Source organism: Mytilus edulis, chromosome 1, assembly GCF_963676685.1.
Source record: "Mytilus edulis chromosome 1, xbMytEdul2.2, whole genome shotgun sequence".
NCBI lineage: Eukaryota > Metazoa > Mollusca > Bivalvia > Mytilida > Mytilidae > Mytilus > Mytilus edulis.
This window is the reverse complement of record NC_092344.1, coordinates 123,773,741-123,801,508: the sequence shown is the minus strand read 5'-3', so window position 1 is coordinate 123,801,508 and position 27,768 is coordinate 123,773,741. Positions and strand designations below refer to the sequence as shown.

The following is a 27,768-nucleotide window of genomic DNA, read 5'->3' as shown; positions in this document are numbered from 1 at the left end:
AAAAACGGAAACTGATGTTCCTATGTAAACTATGTGAGATGAAGGCGGAATCTCTTACAAAACAAATTTTCATCTACAGACTATACCAGTTTTTCGGAGATACATGTAGAAAACAATATGGGTTCATCCCAGATGTGATTAACATTTTATCAAAGTTTTCCCTTTTGAAATATTTGACAAACTATATGTTCACAGGCACATTCCCGACCAAGTTTCAGTGGAAAAACATTGTCAGTAGTGCTGTTAACCCAATTGAAAGACTTCAAAAGGAAGAGCGTATGCGCAGGGACAACGATTTCGTCAAATTCTTAAGATTATCTGAAAACAATAACTATGATTTCCTGTGGCAATATGCAAAAATTAGTGGCAGACTTTTAACCGCGAAACATATAGCTAAACTCTGGACTACTCCTCCTACTAGCGGAAATTGCAATCTGTGTGGACACTTTGTTCTAGATATACTGAACCACCAAATATGCATGTGCACAGAACTTCAATCACATAGACTTTCACTTTATAACAGATTAACTGAATTAACTAGTTTCAATTTCATGTACACAACGGTTTCAAAATCGGATGAGAGCTTCTCAGATCTTTTGCTTGGCAACCATGAAGATCTCTGTGACATTTTAATACCGGAACATCATTTGGAAGTCCTTAACGAGGGATTTTCCTTCCTAAAATACTGTAGACTGTAAATTCTTTTCCATTCCAAATATTAATTTATTGACATTTCTAATTATGTGATTTCAAAACCTTTCTAATTGTACATAATATTTGTATTTTGTCTTATGTCAATCTCCTATAGGAGGAAATAAAGTATGATGATGATGATGTACAAACAAGAGGCTGTCACAACGACAGCAAACCGGATTTATTAACATTTATTTGTGTCCTGGCAATATCACAAGAACCATTACTGATGAATGGTGAAAGTGAAAATCGACAATATTAAATTTGACCTCCATTTTGTCATCAGTATCAACATATTAAAATTTGAAAAGCTTAGATTGAATGGTTCATGAGTAAATGCAACAACGTGAATGGAAACGCCATTTTACGATCTTTCAAGAACCATAACTCCTGAACGGTAAAAGTCAAAATCGTCATTATTGAACTTGACTTCTATTTTGTCATCAGTAACAACATATTAAAATTTCAAAAGCTTTGGTTGAATGGTTCATGAGAAAATGCACGGACACGACGGGAAACACCATTTTTCAATCTTTCAAGAACCATAACTCCTGAACGGTAAAAGTCAAAATCGTCATTATCGAACTTGACCTCCATTTTGTCATCAGTAACAGCATATTAAAATTTCGGAAGCTTTGGTAGAACAGTTCATGCATAAATGCACGGACACAACTGGAAACTCCATTTTTCAATCTTTCAAGAACCATATCTCCTGAACGGTAAAAGTCAAATTCGTCATTATTGAACTTGACTTCCATTCTGTCATTAGTAACAACATATTAAAATTTGGGAAGCTTTGGTAGAACAGTTCATGCGTAAATGCACGGACACGACTGGAAACTCCTTTTTTCAATCTTTCAAGAACCATAACTCCTGAACGGTAAAAGTCAAAATCGCCATTATTGAACTTGACCTTCGTATAGTTGTCAGTAATAACATATTAAAATTTAAAAAGCTTTGGTTGAACGGTTCATGAGTTAATGCACGGACAACATTTGATTGCTGCCCGCCCGACCGCCCGACAGCCCGACTGCCCGCCCGCCCAGCCGCCCGCCGTACATCCCCAAATCAATAACCGACATTTTTGTCACAAAAATCCGGTTAAAAAGGAACTAAAAACAAATATGTAACACATAAACGAACGACAACCACTAAATAACAGGCTCCTGACTTGGGACAGGCACATACATCCAGAATGTGGTGGTGTTAAACATATTAGCGGAATCCCAACCCTCCCCCTAACCTGGGACAGTGGTGTGACAGCTCAACATAAGAACGAACTATAAAAATCAGTTGGAAAAGGCTTAACTCATTAGATGGATAAAAATCCAAATATTACAAATACAAGTGGAGCCATCATACACAGTCGTCGAACAAAGGCTCCAGTCAACATGTCCTGGTCGATGGCCCATAGAAAGAGCGCGTTGGCATCAAATGAAATAATCTTTTGGTATGGTTTTTCCGGATATACGATTGTCCTACTTCGTGATGACGATTGAAAAGGATAGACAGTCCAATGATTAACTTATAGTTATCGATGTGTTAAAGATCACTGTTGAGTTCGTCGAAGAGGGCGAGGGACGCTATGGGCTGTCGACCACGTATCGAAGAACATACGTCCTGCGAGTCCCTCTACGGAGATTGAGGATTTGAAGATATTGACATCTCTGTCAGATTAACATTTTTGTAGATTTCCCACGGCATGGACGTACGGTCCGATGTCTAAATTGTTGTACCAGACGAGAAAGTCGTAAAATGACTCCATATGTTCTGACAGTTAGCAGTTTTTGGCGGAGATGGTGGACTATTTCAATGGACTGTAGAAGACTTCGTCAGACGAAAGTGTCGAATGTTTCAACATATTTACACTGTCGAACCATTCACACGGGAAGAATCCCTTGTTTTCATAAACGTCAAAAGCTTACTCGTTGGACAAACAGGTGTATCTATTGTTTCTTTTCACGATTAACTTTCCACTGGGAAGGTGCATGTCACATGTATGATTTAACCAGATTTATGTCGTATTTAGCCGAGTTGAATCCAAGAAAGACGGTTTGCTGACAGTAGGCGTCAAGTTCTTCTTTCAGCTTTTTAAAAACTTTTTTTTTTCCCGTTCACCTTTAAAAGTTCTTCGTCGTCCAGTAACGCGTCAAATTTAAACTCGTCGTCGTCGTCGTCGTCGTCGTCTTCTAGCAAGGCACACATTCTGAGTGTCTTTGTCCAGTTGGTCGATGGCATCTTCAAATGAGTGTCGTGCCAGCTGTCAGACAAAATCTTGGTTACACAATTACTGTGAAGGAGACCCAAAATTCGTTCGGAATTTAAAAGCAATGGTTGTTGCTGCTAGTAACTTATCTCGTGAAGACTCACATGATTTAGAAAGGAAGTTATTTAGTGAACTTTGGGATGGAGAAAGCCATTTGAAAGCACAAAAAAATAAATTATGACATTAGTTTAAAAAAAAGTATCAAGAGTTTTAAAAGTTTAAAATTAAAAGGAAAGTCATGTCAACACTGTTAGTATTTAAAGATAAATAAATAAAGATTTAGTTTATTATTGAAAAAAACCCCAATATGGACCGAGAACACAGTTATCGTACGGATGAATATAGTCCCTAGTGTGGAAAGTAAAATCACAAAAATACTGAACTCCGAGGAAAATTCAAAATCATGTTTTATGCGTCAAATAGAAAGTAAGGGGGTGAAATTACACTGTAAAGAAATTGTACATATTATGTTATTAATAAGAAATTTAGTCCAGCTGAAAAAGGTTAAAAATTAGCATTTCGGAAGCTGTCAAAAGATTTTAATACCCCCTTAACATAAAAGTGTACATATTGTACATATTGTAAGTTAGAGCTGATGAAATTTCCTATAATTGTGATATAATTTGTCCAAAAAGTAGTACAACACATTATACAAAAATTAATTGAGAATGCGCAGGTGGTATTTTCATGGGTTTTTTTCTAAAAGAAATGCACTACGAAGTAACTCTGTTCTCGGGACATATTTATAAAAGAAATGCACTACGAAATAACTCTGTTCTCGGGACATATAAAAGAAATGCACTACGAAATAACTCTGTTCTCGGGACATATAAAAGAAATGCACTACGAAATAACTCTGTTCTCGGGACATATAAAAGAAATGCACTACGAAATAACTCTGTTCTCGGGACATATAAAAGCACAATATTACACAGCAGTCAGATTTGGGATTTGGAAACAAGTTTGAAAAAACTGTATACATCCGTCTCCCGAGGAAAGTATAACAGAATTGTGACCATGTAGTTAATACAGTCACCAAACTAGACCATTCAACAAGAGGACATCAAATATGCGATGGACCTACGTCATAAAAGTAAAAAGAAAATTTTCATTTTCTTCATTTTCCTTGAGAAGTCCAAATATGGTCATGACACAGAAACGAGTCTTGAGGATTGATGCACTATTGGTTCCCATAGGATGCTCACCGTTATTTTAAACACGTTTAGTAAGCATAAGCAATTAGTTCTCAATACAAAAATTAGACATAGTACGAGAGATCGGCAATTGGATTACAGAATTGTATTGTTCTTTGGAGGTGGCTTTTAAATTCGTAATACAATTTATACCAGTTGAGTATGACACACACTAGCTATTAGCAATTTCTGATCTCCTTGTTATAAAAGAAATCTTGGTAATCATAGTATAGATGAAGCTCTATTTTTCTAACCTAGTAAAATACAAACATGACAAACTTAAGTGAATCTGGACAAAACCTTGTCATGTAAGGTAATATTACGCAGGTGATTGGCTATGTAAGTGATTCAAACAGTTTGGAGCCTTGGATGTGTACTTGCAGATAAATAAGTGACAATGAGTTACAATATAAAAATGATATATAATTAAACATTTATTAACATAACAAGAAAATAATATCATTTCATAAAACTGAGGTAAAAATAACATGTCAAACTTTGAGCAATCCTTTCTCATCTTTTAGTTTTAAAACATTTTCTAATCTTCTCAACTTTCCGTTATAATGCCTCACAGAACCACTGTCATTTTGAAATTCTGTCAATAGTCTCAATTTCTTTCTTTGTGCAACTAACTTCCGGATTTCATAGATGTTATCTGCCTTTAATCTCCATAGGTTTCCCCATACAGCAAGCACAAATGATTCTATTTTCGTGTCATTTTGTTGTCTGCTTATTTTGAAATATCCATTTTCACCCCACGAAGGACCCCATGAGTTAGCACATACCTAGGAATAAAATTTGTACAAAACACATAATTATACTTTAATGAACGAAATCATGCCTTCTGTATTATATTTACATAAGAGTGTCTTTATTTTACACAATTTGCATCGTATTATGGGCTAAAATATTTATCATACAATACAACTGCGCTGTTACAACGCATTACACACTTTCATATTTCGACGAAAATAGATATCCGTTTTGAAGGATAGTATCACCAAATGATGTATTGATGCTTGAAATGCCGGAATGCGTATTTTGTAAGTTTTAATCAACAAGGAATCAAATAAAAAGGAAGAAGCGCTTACGCAATTAATGCAACAATGCATCACTGAACTAGTATATATTTGTTTAGGGGCCAGCTGAAGAACGCCTCCGGGTGCAGGAATTTCTCGCTACATTGAAGACCTGTTGGTCACCTTCTGCTGTTGTTTTTTTCTATGAAAATTACAAAGTTATATATGCTTTGAACATTCTACCAAAATAGTTTTATGAAGAATTAAAATAAACAACTCTGAACATAATGCACCGAAATCATCGTCTCTATTGAAAACGTATTGCATTTTTATGATTATATGTGTACATAAACAAAATGTAAAAAATCTTATTCGGTTGGAAATATTCGAAGAAAAGAAGATGGTACTAACTTTTCACATGTGTAAATATGTAAGACTTTGTACCGTAACTGGGAAATAGAAGCGAACGATTCCAAAGGGACATTTAAACTCATAAGTCGAAAATAAACTGACAATACAATAGCAACAAAAGCGAAAAGACTGAGTTTGACTAACACAATCGCGAACCCTAACAAAATTTCATGTTCCCAAGAAGATTAAGCAGATTGTGTTCCATACATGGAACCCGTTGTGTTGCTCATGCAAGTGCTCACCGGATAATAAATCTTGTTCGGAAGGACATATTCAGAGAGAAAAAGACGGTGCTAGACATCCTGGGATGTTTTAATGCAGTATGCAAGGTATTGGCCATTTTGTTTGTAGCAGATTATAGTAGTATCATTAAACCTTCGAATGAAATAGCGATCCTGGATATGGAATGTTTTGTGACAAACGTTATCATGCAATGAAAAGATAGTATGATAATGATTTGATTTAATAGATTATTGAAATAAAGCTACACAGAACAGTTGAGACTTTCTCTCAGATATTTGTGTCTTCAGAATGGCAGCCTTTGAAGTCTGAATTTTTGAGTTTACAAATGTGTCATTTCAACGAGTATCAAAGTTCTTTTGAAATAAAGTTTAAATATGAAATATTACTAAATATTGAATTGTGTTTCGTCTTTCATGGTATTGCTGCGGGATAATGTATTGATATCATAACTCTGATGAGATTTATTTGTTGTTATATTATTGAGTATAATAAAGATTTACAGCCTATGTTAATTAGATAAAATACTGACAGGGACGTTAGAACCAACTGACATTCGAAGAACAAACAAAAAATGGTTAACAAGTGATTTAAATGGAATAAACAACGTCTATATACGTCTATATACTACGGTTATAGAACGATTTAAGTTTGCCTAATCATTCTATTTAAATGGTATACTCAGTGTCTGTCAAAGCTCAGTAGAACTAATGTTATGTCATTGTTTTGTTTAAACCATGTCGACTCCAAATAAAGATTATTAATTATATGTTATCTTCTTTTTATATATTACAGCAGATTTCAGTGAGTATGAAGCTATAGGTAATATCTTTGGTTAGCTTGCGTGTTAGCTGAACCGTGAAGTCATTGTTAGGTTAGGTAAACTACCCTCTTTTAATAGTAGACTAGCCCAACAGATAACCAATCTATCTCTTTGTAGGACTAAGCTACTTTAAAAGGAGGGTAGTATACCTTACCTAACAATGACTTCACGGTTCAGCTAACAAGCAAGCTAACCAAAGATATTACCATTAGCTACATACTGACTGAAATCTGCTGTAATTATTTTAACATTTATAGTTTACACTAGTGTCTTACAAAATAACGGTGATAAAATTTTCTACTCATTTTATATTTCTTTCTATTGGGGAATAATATGTACATACCTAGTATTAACAATTTTTTCAATGCGTTAAACATCCGATTCATCTAGTCTGTCAAGTATAAAATCGGGTTCATATTCATACTAAATAAGCATGTTCTAGTCCTGAATATGGATTTTTACTTTGGTCATTTTCGCTAATATACGTTCTTTAATTGCTGAAGACATATCAATTTGTCAAATTGTTCATCTGGTGCAATAAAATTAGATCCTTTTAATGTGCGAAGAGATGGGGACGACAAAATGCCAACGACAAAAATAATCAGAATACATCTATTATAGGTCAACATCCCGTCTTTACAATATACCAACCTGAAGCCTATAATATAGTTGCAAATAAAATAAAGATTCATATATTATGAAAAACTCCCTTATGTTGATCATTGTCTGATTACGTGTGAGCCAATGCTCCGTGTTAAAGGCCGTATTTTGACCTAATTTGGATGGGGTGTTGTCCCATTCGTACTCAGACCACATCTTTTTCCATCTATATGATATTGCTTTCAGTGAATTCGAGCATTGTGTGACACGATATAAATTGGTATTATTTTACGTGCACTTTTTTTCTTCTTCACTCCCAATGTAATGGAGCGCAGTTTTTTTTTCATTATTATAATGACTGAAAAACTTTTTGTATTTTTATGCACCATATGTTATCATTTTTATGCACCATATGTTATCATTTTTATGCACCATATGTTATCATTGCTCTGTGTATATATAGGATTGGGTGATATTAGCAAAACTAGATAAAACCGTCACATGTTATAAATAACAATTCAAATTCAGGAACGCCAAAGGTCACACATACCTATCCAAAGTCAGAAAAGACACAGGCCGAAAAATTAAGCAAAGACATGACATGTCCTTTGTTTATGTGTGTCTGTCTTTGTGTCGTCGTCAATTGAATGAGGTCCATTAGACGTATACTCCTCGTTTATTATTTATACTTTGATTTGATTGAATGTATATATAAAAGATAAAACAAAACAAAACATCTGTAAACAATATTTTATCATTCTGCATGAAGTCAATTTTATTCAATCAGCGTGGAAACGTTGTTAAGGTCCTTGATCTCTCTGTAATGTCTCTATGAAAATGCCAGTGTTCTTACGGATCTCTTTTTCTCTGTATTGTCTCTATATATTCTGTGATCATTGCTGATGATACACTTCCCCAGGATGATACAATACACGATTCGACCTTACATTCATCAATACCTCGTCCTATCTTCAAGTATCCGCCTTCACCCCATGACGTTCCCCACGAATTTACTCCTAGCTGAAACGGCAGGGTTTGTGATATTATAAAAGGTTAATATAGAGGATAAGCATTTTAGAAAAATATATTTATGATTACATTGATAATTTGATGTGGAAAAATTATTAAATGCTGAAGCATTAAGTTTAAGCACATTATTGTTTTCTATGAACAGCATGCCATTATGCAATGTTCCCTAATTAGACTATGGTTTAGGGGTTGTTCGTCTTTTCTTTCCTCTTTCTCTATTATATACATTATACAACCCATCTCTCCTTAGAATGCCCGGATGTTCAGTATTAACAAGCCGCACGGTTATGTCAGCAGCTAATATCACAGCCTCTATATTGCTTTCATTCACATTTCTCCTAATCCTAAAGGAGCCATCTTCACCCCACTGCATTCCCCAGGAGTTCAAGCAAAGCTGTAAAATGCAAAGTAACGTACAGGATACTATATATATGTTATCATCATACGTCGGGTTAAACTGATAGATATTGATTGATATAAGTAAATAAATAGTATATAAGAGATAGAGTAAAAAGCTATGAGGGAAAAGTTATTATAACATGCAAAATAAATACTTTATAGTTGTCTTGAGAACAAAAATAAGCGAGAAAAAGTATCTAACTATCATATAATTAAAAGGTAGGAATAATCATTCATATAATGAATACATTACCTTTCATTTGCCGCCATTGTATCTTCTGGTTGTAAAACATCCGGTTTGCGGTCTACGAAGCATGCGCATAAATTTACATTGGTAAGCAGAAGGCACAAATTAGCATGCAAATCAGGGCAACACAAATAATAGAACGGTGGATATATAAGGATGAATAAATACACGATATATTAAATAATACTATATTCACAGAAGCAAACAATACACTGTATAATTATAAATATATAGCTAGAACAGTCACAAGTAAAAATATTTTTTTTTCTCCGAAAGTACAGTTTTTTTTCTCGTTTTGCAGGCGATTTAAGGTAGAAAGCTAATTAATATTTCTGATTTTGATTAAAGCAAAGCTGTAATAAAAAAGGCATATGTAATTACTTTTCGTTTTTTGTTGGCAGTGGAATTGAAGTAATGAAGAACTACAAATCACAATTACTCAGGGGCTACAGTAATTTCTATCTCTTTGTCTTTAAATTTAAGTTTTTTTTACTCTTTTTCAAATGACAACGATGTCAAATTAAAAATGTGTCACAGCTAAAGTCAGTGCTATTAATGTTTACAGTCGGCACCTCATTTCATCCTCGTTTGCCACTGGACGTTAAGCAAACAATAATGAATCAATCAATTCCATTCTTAAACATTCACCATTTTGCACTTTTTAACGTGGGGTTTTTATTTTAGATCCATGACATTGGTGTTTGTTTATTGATTGTTCTATGTATAAGTGTAAATATTGTAGTTCTTGTAGGTGTTGTTTGTCTTTTAGTTGTTGTTTTGAGTTTTTCTGTGTTTTTTACCGGTTTTAGACTATTGAATTTTGGCTTGCATTTTTATATCATCCGCCTCAGGGTAACAGCATGAACATTTCAAATGAAAATAACCCTTGGTTTGTAATAAACCAAGACAATGAGCAGAATGTATTTGTTATAGTAGTTTTCAATGTAAAAGTCCGCAATAAGACCTATCTCTGTGTGATTTTTACAGTATCGACCCGACCAGGCTTTGCCGACATTAAATGTCACGTTCTTTTCAAACCTCAGTATACTAATTTAACAGTGTCGTTCTTATCAAACCTGAGTATACTAATTTAACAGTGTCTTTCGAAACACTGAAGTTTGTATCATTTTACAGCGACAATCTTACCCAGTACTTTAATTCTACTCCACTGGCCTGTCGCTCAACACCCCAGCTACAATTTAAAAAGAAAAGAATGAGTATGAACATTTTCTTATATTTATGAACAAGTATACATAAAACCTATTCTGTTCATATTTTTTTTCAATGTGTTTGAAGAGTGCAGAGCTAAAACCAACTTGGCGAATTATAATTAGATAAGACTAACAAGACACTTTTATCATAAAAATCAACCTTTGATTATAAACAAACAGCGTATCATGTAACTTTGACTCCGAGGCATATTTCATTGAGACTTGATTTTAAAAACAACCATTAATCATTGAACGAAAAAGAAAACAACAACTTTGTCAAAGGAAGACAGATACAATTCAAAACTGAGATCTAGTAGATATTAATCTTCCCTATGTCAACATACCCAATTATCCTTATAGAATGGTAACCTTTGTCATCGTCCGCCATGTTGTCAGGCTGAATTCTACTGTAACTATATACTCCGCTCTTATACATAAAGAAATCCTCTTTTACTTTCAAAATGGCTGTAACAGATATGTTTTGATAATATAAAACAACCGTAAAGGTTATTCGTAAAAACGTATTATTTGTTTTTTTCTTAATACACAAAAAGGTTGTATTTGTAAATTCTCGAGTATGCTTTGATTGGTTATTTTTATGAACTCCAGTGATGTTCAAATGTAGGACATTAATTTTGGTATTGTTGATTTTCTGTTGTGGACCATTTGTAAAAGGTGTCCTACCGACGTGCATTCCGTCTATATCAAAGTTAAGGAATATATTATCTATTCTAAGTTAACTTGAACCCCTCTTCCCTCTGTAGAGGAATCATATTTTCATAAGTAAAGATCAAGTGCTTGCTTCATATACAGTAAATAACTTGGTATTCCCTCCTCCATTCGACAATTTGTTGTGCATATATTTACCGTAAAGTCCGAACCACATACATCATAAAATTGAGAATGGAAATGGGGAATATGTCAAAAAGACAACAACCCGACCAAAGAGCAGTCAACAGCCGAATGCCACCAGAATGTATTTTTTTTTCACTTACATATTTAGCATAGTGACTGTCATGATATTAATTTGCAATGCTATCAGACAGTTTTAATTTAGTTAAGTATCAATTATACCGACCTTGTACTGGTCCATTTTTCATTATCTCCATCATAATTTCTCTTTCCTAAAATTGACAAATGAACTCTGTGTTACCGTCTGATATCTAATTTATTATTTCTACATAAGCAACTTCACCATGTTGAACTTTTCATACGGTCTAAAAGTACTATACGTATCTAACAAAATTAACCTTTAACGAAAACTATTAATTCATTAATTTATAGATGAGATAACAATATTATCATTATTTTTTTTGGTCATTAATACGACAAAAGCATTCACATGGAAAGTATTCCTAACTTGAAAATTGAACACATTTGCGACACTTTATTAAAAATTTATCGCTTCGTGGTACATGTGGTAGGCATAATTCAATTCAATTAAATTCAATATTTTATTCGAAAGAGCACAATAGAGCATAATAGCGACTGAAATACTTCGACATTTACATTAAGTGATAATTAAACTCCAATTACTCTACGTCCGTCTGTACGTGTTTTTGTTTGGAACTTTTGAACTCATATACCATGTTGATAAGCGAGATACAATTCGGGAAACTAGTCGAAGTAAAACATACACCATGTCTCAAAGTAAACACGTAAAAAAAAGACAAACAACAGTGCACAAAACACTAAATAACTATATTACTTACATTACTTCTAATTCTATATGGCGGTGTGGAGTGTAATAACTATACACTCTAAAAATTGTGTTTAGAGCCTAAACACTTTCCTAAACACATTTGTGAAACCGATTTTTGACATGTTTTAAATCTAAACATGTTTAATATTTAATGTGCTAACAGCCTAAACGTGTCAAGCTATAACGTGCTTAGACTGTAAACATGTTTAGATGTAAAGTGTTTAGACTAGAAACATGTTTTGCTAAAAAGTGCTTAGACTGTAAACATGTTTAGTTGTAAAGTGTTGTATCTGGAAACATGTTTAGCTCTGAAGTGTTTTGTCAGGAAACACGTTTAGCTGTGAAGTGTTTTGAATGTAAACATGTTTAGACCATAAAGGGTCGTGAAGAAACATGTTTATCGTTTTAGTGCGATAAGCCGTTACTTCATTAGACCCCAAATAAACTAATATTCCGGAAGACTAGACTGTAAAACGTATGATAGCTCTCAATACTACATGTTTTCATACCATCACAAAAGGAACCAAACGCATCAAACTAAGAAACTTGAATTTCCAAATCAAATTGATTGTGACTAATACCTTTTCAATCTGAATGAGTATTTTCTTTAATTCAATTGTTGACATTCGACTATTGCATTTTTTCTTCATTTCAAATATTCATTAAACAGTCTAGAACTTTTAAAATGAAATTATTAATATACTAATTCTAGGATTAAAAACAAAATTACAACATATGAAACAAAGGAATTTATGTAATTGTTTATTTCCAGTTAATCATTGAACACAATCAAATATAAACTCATAAAATCATAAATTCATATCAACGTACATATACATAATATTGACCAATCAAAACAATATGAAAATGTCCTGTTTTCATTTTACAAGTCAATAAGAGCTTCTCCTTTCTTAGTACCCAACTGCTGGTCACTGGCCTGAAAGATAGAAAAATATTGATAAGCAACTAAGTAGAATTAATCTAAAAATATAAGTATACGAACTACAACACCAAAAAGTAAATGCATGATTTAAGATCAAGATAACAACATTAGAACCGTGGTATAAAAGCATAATTGTACTGATGAGTCAATTGATATTTTTAATATAAAACTTCTTTTCATGCTAAATATCATTCATTTGATCAAATATATATTGACATTTTTAAAATCAAATACACTTCGGATTCTTACCTAGCGATATTGTTGCTACTGTGCATATCTCCTCTTTTAGCATGTCAAGACAAATGATTTCCTCTGCACTTCTCTCATCTAGAATAAAACAATACATATAAATAAAAATATAAGAAAGCACAATCGCTTATAACTATTGAATAAAAACAAGCATCTTTTTCATGATTTATTTTGAGCAAATGTTGATTGTGCATTTAGGAAGTGCTTACTAAAACAATGAACTCGATATGACACTGGTTTTGCGAATGATGCACTCGGCAGATTCCGCTTCCCTTCATGTTCCATTATAATCTTCCGAGGAGTACCAAATGAAAATTGTCCTCACAAACTCTTTTCCAAGAATATATATATATATATATATATAAAATAATAAGTGCTAGCTTGCATGATAGAACATTTAAACAACTCTTATCTTTACACAAGATAGTTTGAACACTAAAAGCTCTTGTTTCGTGGGATGGTTCCCCCTTTTTCTTCTCCTGCATTGACTATACGGTAGAAGACTTGTAAATAATACTTATAACACAGGCGCTTGGGTCTATGATACAGATTTTTTTTTTTTTTTTTTTTTTTATTAAAATATTCAATTTTTTATATTTATAATACATATCTATCACTTCTGTGCATGTCTCACCTAGTTTCGAGTGATTTAAACGACCCAGAGAAAAAATCCAATTTTACTATCCATACTAAGAAACAAAAAGGCAACTAACTCGACGCCATTTTTCTGCTATCTATAAATAAATAGATTGACCTACCTGGATTCCCCAACGATTTCTCTAGGGAAACGTGCCTTCCTTGCCGTCAGATCGCACACATCGTTGATATTTATCAAATTGGTATTGTTCGTAACATTTTTAGTCCATCTCCAGCATATAATAAAAAGATTTTAACTTTTTTGACTAATTTCAAATTTACGTGCCCGGAAGTTGACTGTTTTTCCCGAACTTTTGTTAAAGGGAAGTAATATTTTCCCGGACTTTTTCGGAACATCTCTCCAAGTACGTATGAAAATAATAAAGTGATACGATGATTTCCGAACTTTAACCAAAAAGGCGCAACTTTCCAATTGCCGGAAAAGAATCTGTCATCATATTCAGTATATTGATTCATGATAATTTATAAATATACAAATACTCACACAAAATTGACTTATGAGAGGAACTAAAAAAAATTAAGCCATTAACCATTTGATCTGATATTTTTATTTATTTGGTGGAAAAAAGGGGGGTGCAAGGAAATTTACTAATATTTCCACGAAAATGTTATTGACAATGTTTTAATTATTACAAAACATGGGTCATGTTACCTGAAGTAAAAAAAAAGGGGGGGACAATATTTTCAAATTTTGCAGTTCCCCTTTCTATCATAAAATCAAAACTGTGTGATTTTTGAAAATTAAAAGATTATGACCACTAACAATCAAATTAGGGGCTTGATCTTGTTCGTTGTTCATCATATCTGTTTGTTAACATATAGTATTAGTTCGGAAGTCATCGTATCACTTTGTTATTTTCATACGTACTTGGAGAGATGTTCCGAAAAAGTCCGGGAAAATATTACTTCCCTTTAACAAAAGTTCGGGAAAAACAGTCAACTTCCGGGCACGTAAATTTGAAATTAGTCAAAAAAGTTAAAATCTTTTTATTATATGCTGGAGATGGACTAAAAATGTTACGAACAATACCAATTTGATAAATATCAACGATGTGTGCGATCTGACGGCAAGGAAGGCACGTTTCCCTAGAGAAATCGTTGGGGAATCCAGGTAGGTCAATCTATTTATTTATAGATAGCAGAAAAATGGCGTCGAGTTAGTTGCCTTTTAGTTTCTTAGTATGGATAGTAAAATTGGGTTTTTTCTCTGGGTCGTTTAAATCACTCGAAACTAGGTGAGACATGCACAGAAGTGATAGATATGTATTATAAATATAAAAAATTGAATATTTTAATAAAAAAAAAAAAAAAAAAAAAAAAAAATCTGTATCATAGACCCAAGCGCCTGTGACTTATAACTGTCAATAATCATTTAAAATTGGCAGTACAAAATAAAAAATCAGTATAATTATAACTCCTTACCTTTCTGAAACAGTTAAGTTACGGTCAGTTATGGTCAGAAGTAAACAGCGTGGCCTTTGACTTCGGGTTCTTTGTTTCTTCTTCCCGCTTAAAAATTAGCACGTGGTATGCATGCCGTCTTCGGCCTAAATATGTTGTAATTCTAAACGTGTTTAGGAAAGTGTCTAAATATTGAAAGTGCTTAGAATTTAAACACGTTTAGCTTCACATACTTGACGATGTAGCTAAACATGTTTAGCACAACAACATGTTTATTGCAAAGTGCTGAGAGCCAAAATATGTTTAGTGCGAAGTGCTGAGAGCCAAAACATGTTTAGTTTTTAATGCTTAGAAATTAAACACCTAAGCACATAAGTCTTGCAACACGTTTAAATTCTAAGCACTATTTTTACAGTGTATTACTTACATTACTTCTAATTCTATATGACGGTGTGGAGTGTAATAACTATATTACTTACATTACTTCTAATTCTATATGGCGGTGTGGAGTGTAATATCTTTTCCAGTAATTCTTCTCCAGAATTTGGACAGGTAACGTTTCTATAGTTTTTACTCTTTCTCATTTTACAAAAGCCAGCATTATTTGTTGATCCGCTTTCGTATGGATAACAACTATCAGTTACTATTCTAAAAAATATCATTAATTCAGTCTTAAACAGACAGCAAAAAATAAACAATACAATAAAGGCATGACCGGTGTTGCTGAACTTGACGAATTGCAAAAAAACACCAGAGGAAAGCACAAAGAAGCTTAGAAAAGCACTGTCCCGTTGCGTTTTTTGTTGTGCATGTACTGATTTTGTGTCATGGAAGGATACCCCATATCCTTTGTTTTTCTATAAGTTCGATATAGATAACTTTTATTTCCATTAGAGGACTCAATATAAGCATAGTCAGTACATTGACTTTTTATATCAAACAATTGCAAAAGACAATACACAAGAAAATAAAAAATAGAAATACAACTGAAAAAAAAAAAACATGAAATATAAATTGAGTTGATTATACATGCACTCACGTAAACCAGTGTGTTTAGTGTTTATTGACCACGCACTAGAAGTCGCATCGTGGCTGATGCATATGAACAAATAGTTGTTCATATGCAGGAGTCACCAAGGGCAGGTGCTTAAAGGACACAGAAATATGAACACATGAATACTTTACAACACAAGCATAAACTAATACTCAAAAAGAATTACCATATGATAGTCCTCCTCATGGCTAATGCACATAAATTAGATTAATATGTAGTTATGATAGATAAAACAGTAAATCATGGGTGCTAAACAAAAAACTTGACTTTGTACCTGTTTTGACTGTATGATAAAAGTTTGTAACATTAATACAATACGGTAACTCTCATGCACAGAAGGATGTGCAATTAAAAAACATAATATTGTAACTATTTAAAAAAAAAAACTTACTTTTTGGAGATTTAACCACACTGTCATACATACCCATTCTTCCGTAAAAACCACCAAGCTTTGTCGAGGTAGCCACCTTCGCATCCAAGTTGTCCTTTTACATTACAGGAAATGAGATGCTGTGGAGATAACTCTTCTGGCAAGACTCCTTCTGATTCAATTGCCAGACGATCAGATGCTACAGCTAGAATAGGTATCAAGCAAACATTTTACCATATAAGGGTAAAATAAATTTTAAAGGTAATTAGATTCAAAAGCTACCAATATATGAATGACATAAGATTAGCACAAAAATTGTTTTCAGTAAGTGCTTTCATATTCAATTTGCTTATCCGTATTCTCAACTTTCAATCATGCATAGTTAGAAACCGGAATCAGGAAATCGGGGGCTTGTTTCAATTGGTCAATTACAATTACATTGTCAGCAGACGATCAGTCATACTCATTATTTTGTCTGATTGAATAGAACAGGAAATAACAAATAGACTAAAATGTAAGGTTAAATGTCAAAAGGTTTAGGATCTACATTTATATCACTACATCTATGTTTTATGTTGAATGAAAACAGCGAGAATCTTTTATGAGCAAGATATTTTAAAAAGAAAGGTACACTAGCTGTACATATAAAGTTCAAATGAATAACAGCTTAATTATCATATATAGTATGCTTCAAGATACAAAAAACTAGCAAAAGGGATTAGATCTTGTGAACTTTGTTTTGTTCTGTTTTGTTTTGCATACTAGACAAGAAGTAGGGCCAATAATCAATCATTCATTCAATATTCCATTCAAAGATGGGATGTATAAAAGAACGAAGAAATTATCTGGTGAGCACCAATGAAACTGGAGCATAACACAAGCCTTTGACAAGTACGTAAGCCATAATACAAAACTTGCATCCCCATTAAAAAGAAAAGAATTAATTATAGATGCCATTATTTACCGGCTGTAGAAAACGCCCACGATGCAGCACAGTCGCCTTGATCTCTCACCGGATGTATATAATTCGGCCATTTTTGACGAGAATCAAAGGATTCTGGAGGTTGATCAACACTGTCCATTATAATAGGGTTCATGTTGAGAACTTGGTCACTAGGTGGCATGGTTCCCAATCTGTATTTTATGCCATCATTCAAAGTCTTTCCCCAGAAAAACGAATAATTCGCAGCTTTCCATCTAAAAGTAAGACAGTCTTAAAATACATATTAGAACTAGTTAAGTTAATGAGTTATGTTAAAAATATATATACCGATTGAAAAATAATTTTCGGTCTTTAAGTGCTTTACGATTTTATGAGAGAAAAAAAAACCTTTTTAAACATCGTCGTTAAAACACGTACGAACAAATTGTAGTCACACTTTACAAATGTAAGTTGTGTTTTGAAGACTACGTTCGAATGATATTTTTACGAAATCTGAAACTGTTCTTCGAATGGTAAGATTACTTCACGGATTAGCTTAAAAGCATAATACTAACAACGATAATGATAACAATGCAGACTTATGGAGAGAGATAAAATTGTCAATTAATTGGTCGAAAAACACATTGTTTTTTGGAGTGGTTTTATTCTTAACACATATCTATCATTACATTGCGTATGTTCATACTGACAAGGATTGTTACCTTAAGTGGAATGGTTTATATTACAGAAGTATAAAACATGCTAATAATATTATAAAAAAAGAGATAAAACTAAAACATTATTTTTTTCAATCGTGGTTAATAAGAGTTCATGTTCAGTCATTATTTCAACTACCAAGGCACAGCGATAATGATATCATACTGTTGAGGAGCAATATCAAACCAGTGAAGGAGAATGGTGTAACACCAAATATAGGTTCCGTATTATATGTTTTACACCCCCGACTCTCATTATATAAAGACACTTGTGCCATTTACTATGCTACATGATACAAACAAAAATAAAACACTTGTATCTACCCATAGTTTGCATTGTTGACTAGCTGTATCATGTCTGGTTGTACCAAACATACTTCGTCAGTACATCTCAGTTCAGCTTGGTTTGGATTGGAGGGGTTCCGGCGGCATGTACTGTAACCAATTTATATCATTTATACAAATATTACAGACTTTATCAAACAAATAAATCAGCTGCATATTAAATTGTTGAAAATGTTGTAAAATTCACGATTAGATATCTGTATACATACGAAAACTTTTTGACACATTTCGGTGTCATTTAAAAAACAAGACTGACATTTCCACGTTATTAAATCTAATATAGATTAAATTTCAAATAAGAAGGAGAATATATTAAAATGATCACCCTTAACTAACCAATGACACCTGGTCGATGACATGACTAAATTTACTTTGATGATATGTCAGGGAGTTTATTTTAAATGATATGGTAATGTTTTATGTGAAGAAGACGCTATTTATTAACAGATTTAAACGTTTATCGAAAAAAAATGCATATATGTAACACGTATAAATAAGTAACAATGTGTAGTAGTTAATCTCGTTGTTATCATGCAAAGTTCAAAAAGACCATATAAATCAAGAAAAAATTCTTGATTTATTACTGTTTTAGGTCTATTTTTCAACATCTTGCGAAAACAAATATGGGCTGGCGTATGCCTTAAAAAATATCTGCCATCCAGGAATTCATATGTACAATTAAGATTGTTATTATTTTTATATACCCTAAACAAACTGTACTATAATAGACCCTAAGTTTAATTTGTTGTATCTTTTTCTTTATTTTACTTGTTTTTGAGCTTTATGCCATCTAATGAGTCAAGACGTTTCCAAATGATTTTAAGTTGCTCCTTATGTTGTGATACATTTTAACATCGACACGCTCTATTTGCGTCTGTACCACGTCTGTACCACGTCTTTAATCAGCTGTTGTTATGGTTGGTGTCTGTCATTTTTGTTCTTTGTTTACTATTTTTTTCATAAATCTGGTCATGCCTCGTTTTTAGTTTTTTCACATTTTGTCATATCGGGGCTGACTTTACGGTATAGGTGTTCATTGCTGACGGCCGTTTGTGAAATCAACGTCATTCGGACTCTGGTGGGGAGTTGTTACATTGACAATCATACCACATCTTCTTCTTTTTTAATCATTTGAAACAAATATTGGTGTAAATCATTCAGTGGGTCTATAAATCTTACCACTGGTTACAATTGTTTGTGAAGACGGAACCCACTCTATATTCAATACCATTCACCCTGCAACCACCTGCAATCAAACACAATTTCAGATCACAGTACAATTAAAAATGACAAAAAAAAACATAAAAAAACCAGACAGAGGTATTAAAGTTTGTGTTTAATGATAGAGGTTTCACAGTCTTTGTTAACTATTTGTTCACAACCTTTCAGACATGAGGTAATTAGAAGCTAGACAAACTGTTAACAATTTAATGTACTTCACTATTGTAGAAAGTTGTAGGCTGTCCGTTAAAATGCAAGTTTCCAATTTTGTTATCGTTGGAATGATGTCCCATTGACCTTTTGTACTTATCTTATTTTGTGCTTACAACTACCTTATATATCACCAACTCGAAAAGAAAAAAATAACAAAAGCAAATCTTCTGTTTTTAATTTGAAGTGATAATATATTTTCATATTGGCGTACATTCAACGGCCAGACGCAAATATTGTATAAAAATAAAATTCACTATGGAAATGGGGAATATATCATAGAGACAACAACGAGCAGAAAACAGCCGAATGCCACCAATGGGTCTTCAACGCAACGAGACTGAAATCCAGCACCAAGAGGTGCTCCTCAGCTGGTTCCTATATAAAACTGTGTACTACTTCAGTGAAATTTGATGTCACACTAAACTTCAAAATATATAAATGAACTAAAATTAAAATGCACACAAGACTTACAAAGGCAATTGGAGGCTTAAAATCCTTATTGAGGTTGATATATTGACCAGTATAAAGGACAGGACATTTTTAAATGGGTAGAATATAATGTTGCCATGGAACACGAATATGCAACTAAATATTTCTGATTTTGTTATAGTTACAAACATTACGAAGTAAAATAACTTTACTAGACTTTTTATTGGACTTCATAAGACCATTGTTTTACAAAGAGGAGATATGATCTTACTAAAATACCATTTCCGAATATGTTATAACTGTAAGTGGATCGAAAGATTTACATTTATCATACAGATTTAGTTGAATAATATTCCTATTAACTTTAATGTATGATTTAATATCAATCATAATTTGACCAGTTGACTTTACATAATAAATATTGAACTTGAATTGATATGCATAAATCTTTATACAAATTGTTTTATCGTCGTGTATTTACTGAAGAATTAAAATAAGATTAATGCATATTAACTCAGTTCAGTTTAGTACGCAATCGAACTGCTGGTACGAAATATACCGACTTTTCGACTAAATTCTATCTTTATTATTTGTTTATACTGCGAGAATATAATACCCATCACGTAAACAGATTATTGTGAAGATGATGAATAGTTAAGACAGGCCAAAGACAGGGCACATCAACACAATACTGTAAAGTGATATTTCTTTTGTGAGATAGTCAATCTACCCTGCGGGTAATACTGTCTGAAGGTTACGTCCGTGCAATGGCCAAAGTTCAAAATTAGTAGCAAACATTCCTGCTCAGAATAACTCGATTTCTAAAAGGGTACTAGGAAATGTCTTAATGTTTTTGTTCCAATGCTTAACTTTCCAAAATACAGATACTATATTGAAAAGTTAATCACAGTAAATAAAATTGAGAATGGAAATGGGAAATGTGCCAAAGAGACAACAACCCGACCATAGAGCAGACAACATACTTTTACTGTGTAGACACTGACAAATGTTGCTTTTATTTTCTCGCTGCATTGAAGACCCATTGGTGGTATTCGGCTGTTGTCTGCTCTATAGTCGGGTTGTTGTCTCTTTGACACATTCCCCATTTCCATTCTCAATTTTATTTATCCATCGATAGAAGCAAAAGACCAAGAACGTAATTATTATTTGTACACATTATTTGAGACAGTTTGGAATGACATATTGGTCGTATACGTTTTACCACACGAATACCACGGATAATATCAGATATCAAGTACACGGAAAAAAAACTTTCGAAATGCTCATGTTTTTCTCTGACTGTTTAGGATGTCTTTACACAAAACCCATTTGATTTTGGATGTGTACTGATTGATAATTTAGTGTAAGATGCATGATTTTTGTGTATTAGTTTTTGGTGGCTTTGAACTATCTGTCAGTAACTGCGAGTTTTTAGTGTCTTTTTGTTGTTGTATACAAGTCCCCGGCCACGTCCACTCTGTATATCATTTGTATTTGTATTCATTTGATTGTATTTATATCCATCTGATGATTTAAGCCTTTTACGACTGTTTTTTTTTTTATAGTTCGTTCTTATGTTGTACTGTTACACCACTGTCCCAAGTTAGGGGGAGGGATAGGATCCCGCTTTTTCCTTTAATTTTTTGTCCATAAATTAGGTCATTAGTTTTGTCGTTTGATATTGTTTTACATTGTAATTTCAGGGCTTCTTACAGCTGACTATGCGTTATGGGCTTTGCTCATTGTTGAAGGCCGTACGGTGACCTATAGTTGTTAATTTCTGTGTCATTTGGTAATCTTGTGGAAAATTGTCTCGTTGGCAATCATACCACATCTTTTTTTTTTTTATATTATATAGAAAATCAGTATCTGGTAATCGAGGTAAAATCGTAAAACGACTTGAAATGAATACGATATGTTTGTATCACTAGATTAACATGTATTCTTGCTAGAAATTTTGAGCAGATTTAACATATTCTTATGTAAAATGAGAATAAGTGTTCATGATCTTAAAATTGAGAAAGATAGATATAGTAAAAAATACATAGAGAGAACTCAACGTCCATGTCATCACTGCTTATCACATGGATCAAATTCTATTGAAGATGAGACCCATTTTACAGTAAATTGTCCATTATATGATGAACAGAGGAAATTATTATTTGATAAAGTTATCACTTTTTGTACTAATTTTAAAGAACTACCTAATGATAAGAAATTTTTCTGGCTGTTCACAAATGAGCATTTACCAACTCTCATGTGCCTAGGAAATTACATTATTAAAGGTTTAGAAATGAGATCTAGATGTAAACAAAATATATGAAGTAATTTAGTATTTTATTGTTATAAGATTTAATATAATAGTTATATAAAACACATGTTGTGTTAGGCTCTGATCCTGTCCATAACGTTATAGTATGTATTCGTTTTCTGTTTTGCTTTTTCCAATCATATTGTGTTGTAAAATGATGCCTTTATGGGTTCTTGATTAGATTAATAAAATTCTTATCTTATATTATCTTATGCCAATCGGATATTCTTATCTTCGTCTCATTCCAGAACAAATATAAGGAAACTGCGATGTATCGCAAATACTTGACTTACTATAATACTTCTTATAAGCCCTTAAGAAAAGTACACCCAAATTCATTGAAAGATAACACTTTTATAAGTGTCTTCCTTTTTTGTCAACATCCCTAGTCTACCACCTTCGATATTCTGTAAAAGTGGACACTTGTGCCTAATTCTGGACTTAATTGTCGGTCCAAAACGGTCTCACTACTTAGTCAAATGATTATTATAGTACCCATACACGTGACACTTTTCTGAAGTTCATCTAAAAATTGTCAGCATAAATAAAACTAGACGAAGGATTAATGTAATCGAGACATAAATAGACCAAAAATAGACACACCACACTGTTTTCCACAATGATCAAGGATTTCATATGATATTTATGTGTCATGATTCTGCAGAATGCAAATATAAATTTAAGCAGACCCGTATGTAATTATATAACTATAAGTATAAACTATCTACTGCTTAATTAAGGAAGGGGAAACATAAGTTCAGCTTTGAACACATTATATGTTTTCTATAGCTTGAATTGTTTTACATTTGTCATTCGAAGCCTTTTTGTTATAGCTTACTATGCGGTATAAGGTGTTGTTCATTGTTGAAGGGTGTTTGGTGACGTATCAGTAAACAAATAACACACAAAAAACAGCAGTTAAAATATTATAGTTTTCTTAGAGACTTAAGTTAACAATTTTTTATTTTCTATATATTTTATACACGACTTTCAACATAGCTAAATATATCTAAATGTTCATAAAACAGTATTATATATCAATAGATGCATTTTCTAGTGAAAAAAAGCAAAAATTAAGTAAACATCTATTAAGAATAAAGATGAAAACCTTTGTCATTTTATATGGGTAGATGAATAAGCTGTGAAAATATGTCCAATTCGGATACCATCACGTTAGTGGCCAACTTCTATGTCATATGGTAAAGTTGGATAGTTGATACCACATCTTCGTATTTTCAAAATTATCGGGAAAAACTGAGGGCTGAGTATCAAATTCAAATTCTCACAAAGCGCATTGCTAGAAGTGCTAGAATCCTTAAATTCAATGATTGCTGTTTTCGTTATCAGACGAAGTGTTAGAAACCTTAAATTAAATTATTCATTTGCTGTTTTCGTTACCTGACGAAGTGCTAGAAACATTAAATTCAATGATTACTGTTTTCGTTATCTAGCGAAGTGTTAGAAATCTTACATTCAATGATTGCTGTTTTATTATGTGACCAGGAGCTAGAAACATTACATTCAATAATTGCTGTTTTCGTTATCTGACGAAGTGCCAGAAACCTTACATTCAATGATTGCTGTTTTCGTTATCTGACGAAGTGCTAAAATCCATACATGTGTACATTCAATGATTGCTGTTTTCGTTATCTGACCCAATGACAGAAATCTTACAGTCAATGATTGCTGTTTTTGTTATCTGACGAAGTGCTTGAATCCATACATGTGTACATGTTGAATGGTTTTACACTAGTAATTTTGGGGCCCTTTATAGCTTGTTGTTCGGTGTGAGCCAAGGCTCCGTGTTGAAGGCCGGACATTGACCTATAATGGTTGACTTTTGTAAATTGTTATTTCGATAGAGAGTTGTCTCATTGGCACTCATACCGAATCTTCCTATATCCATGCAATGATTGCTGTTTTCGTTTTCTGACGAAGTGCTAGAATCCATACATGTATACATTCAATAATTGCTGTTTTCGTTATCTGGCGAAGTGCAAGAATTATCAAATTCAATGATTGCTGTTTTCGTTTTCTGACGAAGTGCTAGAATCCATACATGTATACATTCAATAATTGCTGTTTTCGTTATATGGCGAAGTGCAAGAATTATCAAATTCAATGATTGCTGTTTTCGTTATCTGACAAAGGGATAGAAAACATGCATCGTTCAGTTCACCATAATGCATGCATAACCAGGACTCAGGAGATAACACCTTGACATTTTAAGCTCCGACGGCATTAATTGGTGATTTGATGGTCGCAAATTAAATTTACTGGCGACGCGTATTTGCGATCATCAAATCACCAATTGATGCCGTTGGAGCTTAAATACAATATTGTTATCAACTGTCATACGTCGTCTGCTAATCAAGGTGACAGGCAGGAAGTTTAGACTGCCATTAAGAATGTGTTTTTGAGGGGGATGAAATTAGTTGCAATATGCCACACGACGACGACTGAAAGTGCTGATTTACAAGGTGGTTGAGGGTCTGGTGCCGGCTCTACAATTTTGTCATACCAGCAAGACCTAAACGAACAATAAAAGCCAAAACTTATTCAAACTGTGAAACTGACAATATCATTGAACGTCAAGTTATCAATAACACCAGAGGACTTAAAGTACCAAATAGCAATAAACCACAGTACAAACATTCATTTTTTGTGGAAACAACTATTTACTGGAACCAACTACCAGATAAAGTTGTGCATGCAGGTTCTGTAGAGGCATTTAAGACCGCTCTACAAGAACACCGCCTATAACAACGGCGCTCTTCTCCACCGTGTATAAAAGCCTAAACAGGATTCTACACGTACCAATACAGATACAGATACAGAAGTGGCCTAGTCAGTTTTTGTATGCTTATTTTTACACGTAACATCGGATATACAACGTCCCCATTTCAAGTGTACAAGAAAAATGGAACTTCAAGAAGACTTACTTTGACTTATAATGATTTTTCTTTATAAATTATGACTTGGATTGAGAGTTATCTCATTGGCACTCATACTACGTCTTCTTATATCTATTTATATATGTTTTAAAGTACTACGTAAGATATCTTCCTCCAAATAGTTTGATTAAAATAGATGCGAAAGATACGAGGACAAACATGCACGGTGTAACATAAACAAACTAAAGCAGATTAAGTTGAAAATAATGTCAACTTTCGTTTTTTATTCGAATCGATTTGATTTTCGTGTATTCAATTGTTTTTATAAAGTCATTTAGAAATTTCTTATACTTCTTTTTATTACAAATAAATTCTTATCAATGACTAGGTCAGAGGACATTCATATTTACATTATTTGAACAAAGGTCATTCGTGGACACGATTTTAAATCTAATTAAGCAAGTTAAATACCAGATTAATACTGTAGACATTCATAATAAAGGTGAAATTAAAGTCAAACAATAATAAAAGGGTTACAATTAAACTACCGAATCCCAAAATGTTTTTAAGATTAAGACATTACATTCGCAACACTCTTAGGTCTGTTATCTCATTTATTTAACTTTAGATTAGAAAATACAAACAAATATTATCTAAGTTCAAAAGATCAAACTGTTTGTCAACTTAACTATCAAAGTATACTATATAAAATGATAATGTTTACGTTTATTTCATGTTTTAGGTTGTAATGACCTATAAACGAAAAACGTTGACATATTGGACAGTTTTATTACGAAAACTGTATTCAATTGCAATGGTTGAGGTGAATGTTATGTACTGACTAAGTTTAAAAACAAAATGCCGTGCTTGTGGGTTAAAAATGGAATGATTAACCAAAATAATGCAATGATAATATTTGAATTATAAAATTATTATAATAAAAATTGATCCCACTTACGTGTTATGGGCTCTGGATTCCCTCCTATACAAATTCTCTGGAAATCTGGACAGCAATCACTGGCAGTAATATTACAAAACATATCACAATAACAAATACTGTCCAATATCGGAACTGTACATTGGTCATCTCTCCCGGGACAACACGGACCCCCGGGCTTTGTCTCACAGTACGGGCCTCTCACATCATCGGCCATTTCAATAAAACGTTTCTTTCTATTCAATCGTTTGTCACAAACCGAAGTATTAATTAAAGTTACCATAATTCCAATTGCAAGAACAACTCCAAGTTTAGACATTTCTAATATCATATTTTGTCCCTGAGTATATGAAATAATTTGTTACAAATCTACTTCGTCGGTTAGTACTTCATTACATATATAATTGTATTGAAATAGAATACTGTATTTCCGTTCAAGTTTTTACCTTACTATTTACTTAAATAGTACTTATTAAATATCCTGCTTTTACTTACAATACACAAAAATAATACCACTTCATCGAGAATGCTTTCCTTAATAAAAGTCCACGAAATATTAATCAAAGCTACACAAAGATGAGTGCACCGTTAGTTTGATCCAAAAATCGAGCCCTTTGAATCCTTAATCAAATTTCAAATAAAAGTCCTCAAAATATCAAATCTGTAATATTTTTGTTGTTACTTTATATTCCAGACTTAATGGTTATTCTAGGATTAGTCGGCGGTAATTGTCGGACAGGTGCGCGCTGAGGTCTAACCTACCTCGTCAACCTATACATGTGGAATATTCTATATCAATATAAGCTATGAAATATACTACATGTATACATGATACATGAAGCTGTATCCCATTAGAAGGTTGAATTACTCAGGTATATAATGGATGACATAGATAATTGTAGGCCAAAACACCATGAGAATATATCTTCACTTTTATCTATAATTATAGTGTATTGTACTAAGACTTTATCAAACACTGGATCGAGGTGGATTGATACGCAGATTAAATACCACTTAAATCCCTATTTCATTCTTAATTGAGGTTAATGTCCTTTATCTAAATTTAAATGATCCAAAAGTGTCCCACGTTCTGTGTAGGGTAATTTACCTTTCCCTTTTCATCCGGAGATAGAGAGATGCTTCACATTCCTAACCAAATAAGTTGTAAGTAGATAATGTTACATCTGTCAAACCTATAGGATGATACGACAGGCATGGACAATATCAACTACATATTATACAACATTACATTTTAATAATTATCACGTTACAA

At 32.9% G+C, this 27,768-nt stretch overlaps 1 protein-coding gene and 1 long non-coding RNA gene across 4 annotated transcripts; both read right to left on the bottom strand.

Moving 5' to 3' along the window:
* Positions 1–4,554: 4,554 nt before the first annotated feature.
* Positions 4,555–27,602, bottom strand: LOC139505310 (uncharacterized peptidase C1-like protein F26E4.3). 3 transcript variants are annotated; one of them, XM_071294995.1, is made up of 10 exons: positions 26,517–27,602; positions 19,670–19,736; positions 18,470–18,580; positions 17,472–17,704; positions 16,562–16,712; positions 15,563–15,731; positions 11,210–11,255; positions 10,476–10,596; positions 10,067–10,112; positions 4,555–4,937 (listed from the first exon to the last, which is right to left on the bottom strand). In XM_071294995.1, exons 1-10 carry the CDS (start codon positions 26,824–26,826, stop codon positions 4,644–4,646), a joined length of 1,548 nt encoding a protein of 515 aa, XP_071151096.1. In that variant the 5' UTR covers positions 26,827–27,602; the 3' UTR covers positions 4,555–4,643. The 3 variants fall into 3 exon arrangements, with proteins under 3 accessions (XP_071151096.1, XP_071151098.1, XP_071151099.1); XM_071294997.1 differs by lacking the exon at positions 4,555–4,937 and adding an exon at positions 7,982–8,668 and having other exon boundaries at positions 26,517–27,601; XM_071294998.1 differs by lacking the exon at positions 4,555–4,937 and adding an exon at positions 7,982–8,265 and having other exon boundaries at positions 26,517–27,589.
* Positions 12,583–15,202, bottom strand: LOC139505346 (uncharacterized). Its single transcript, XR_011659678.1, has 2 exons — positions 15,105–15,202; positions 12,583–13,103 (listed from the first exon to the last, which is right to left on the bottom strand). It is a non-coding gene; the product is annotated as an uncharacterized lncRNA (long non-coding RNA).
* Positions 27,603–27,768: the final 166 nt, after the last annotated feature.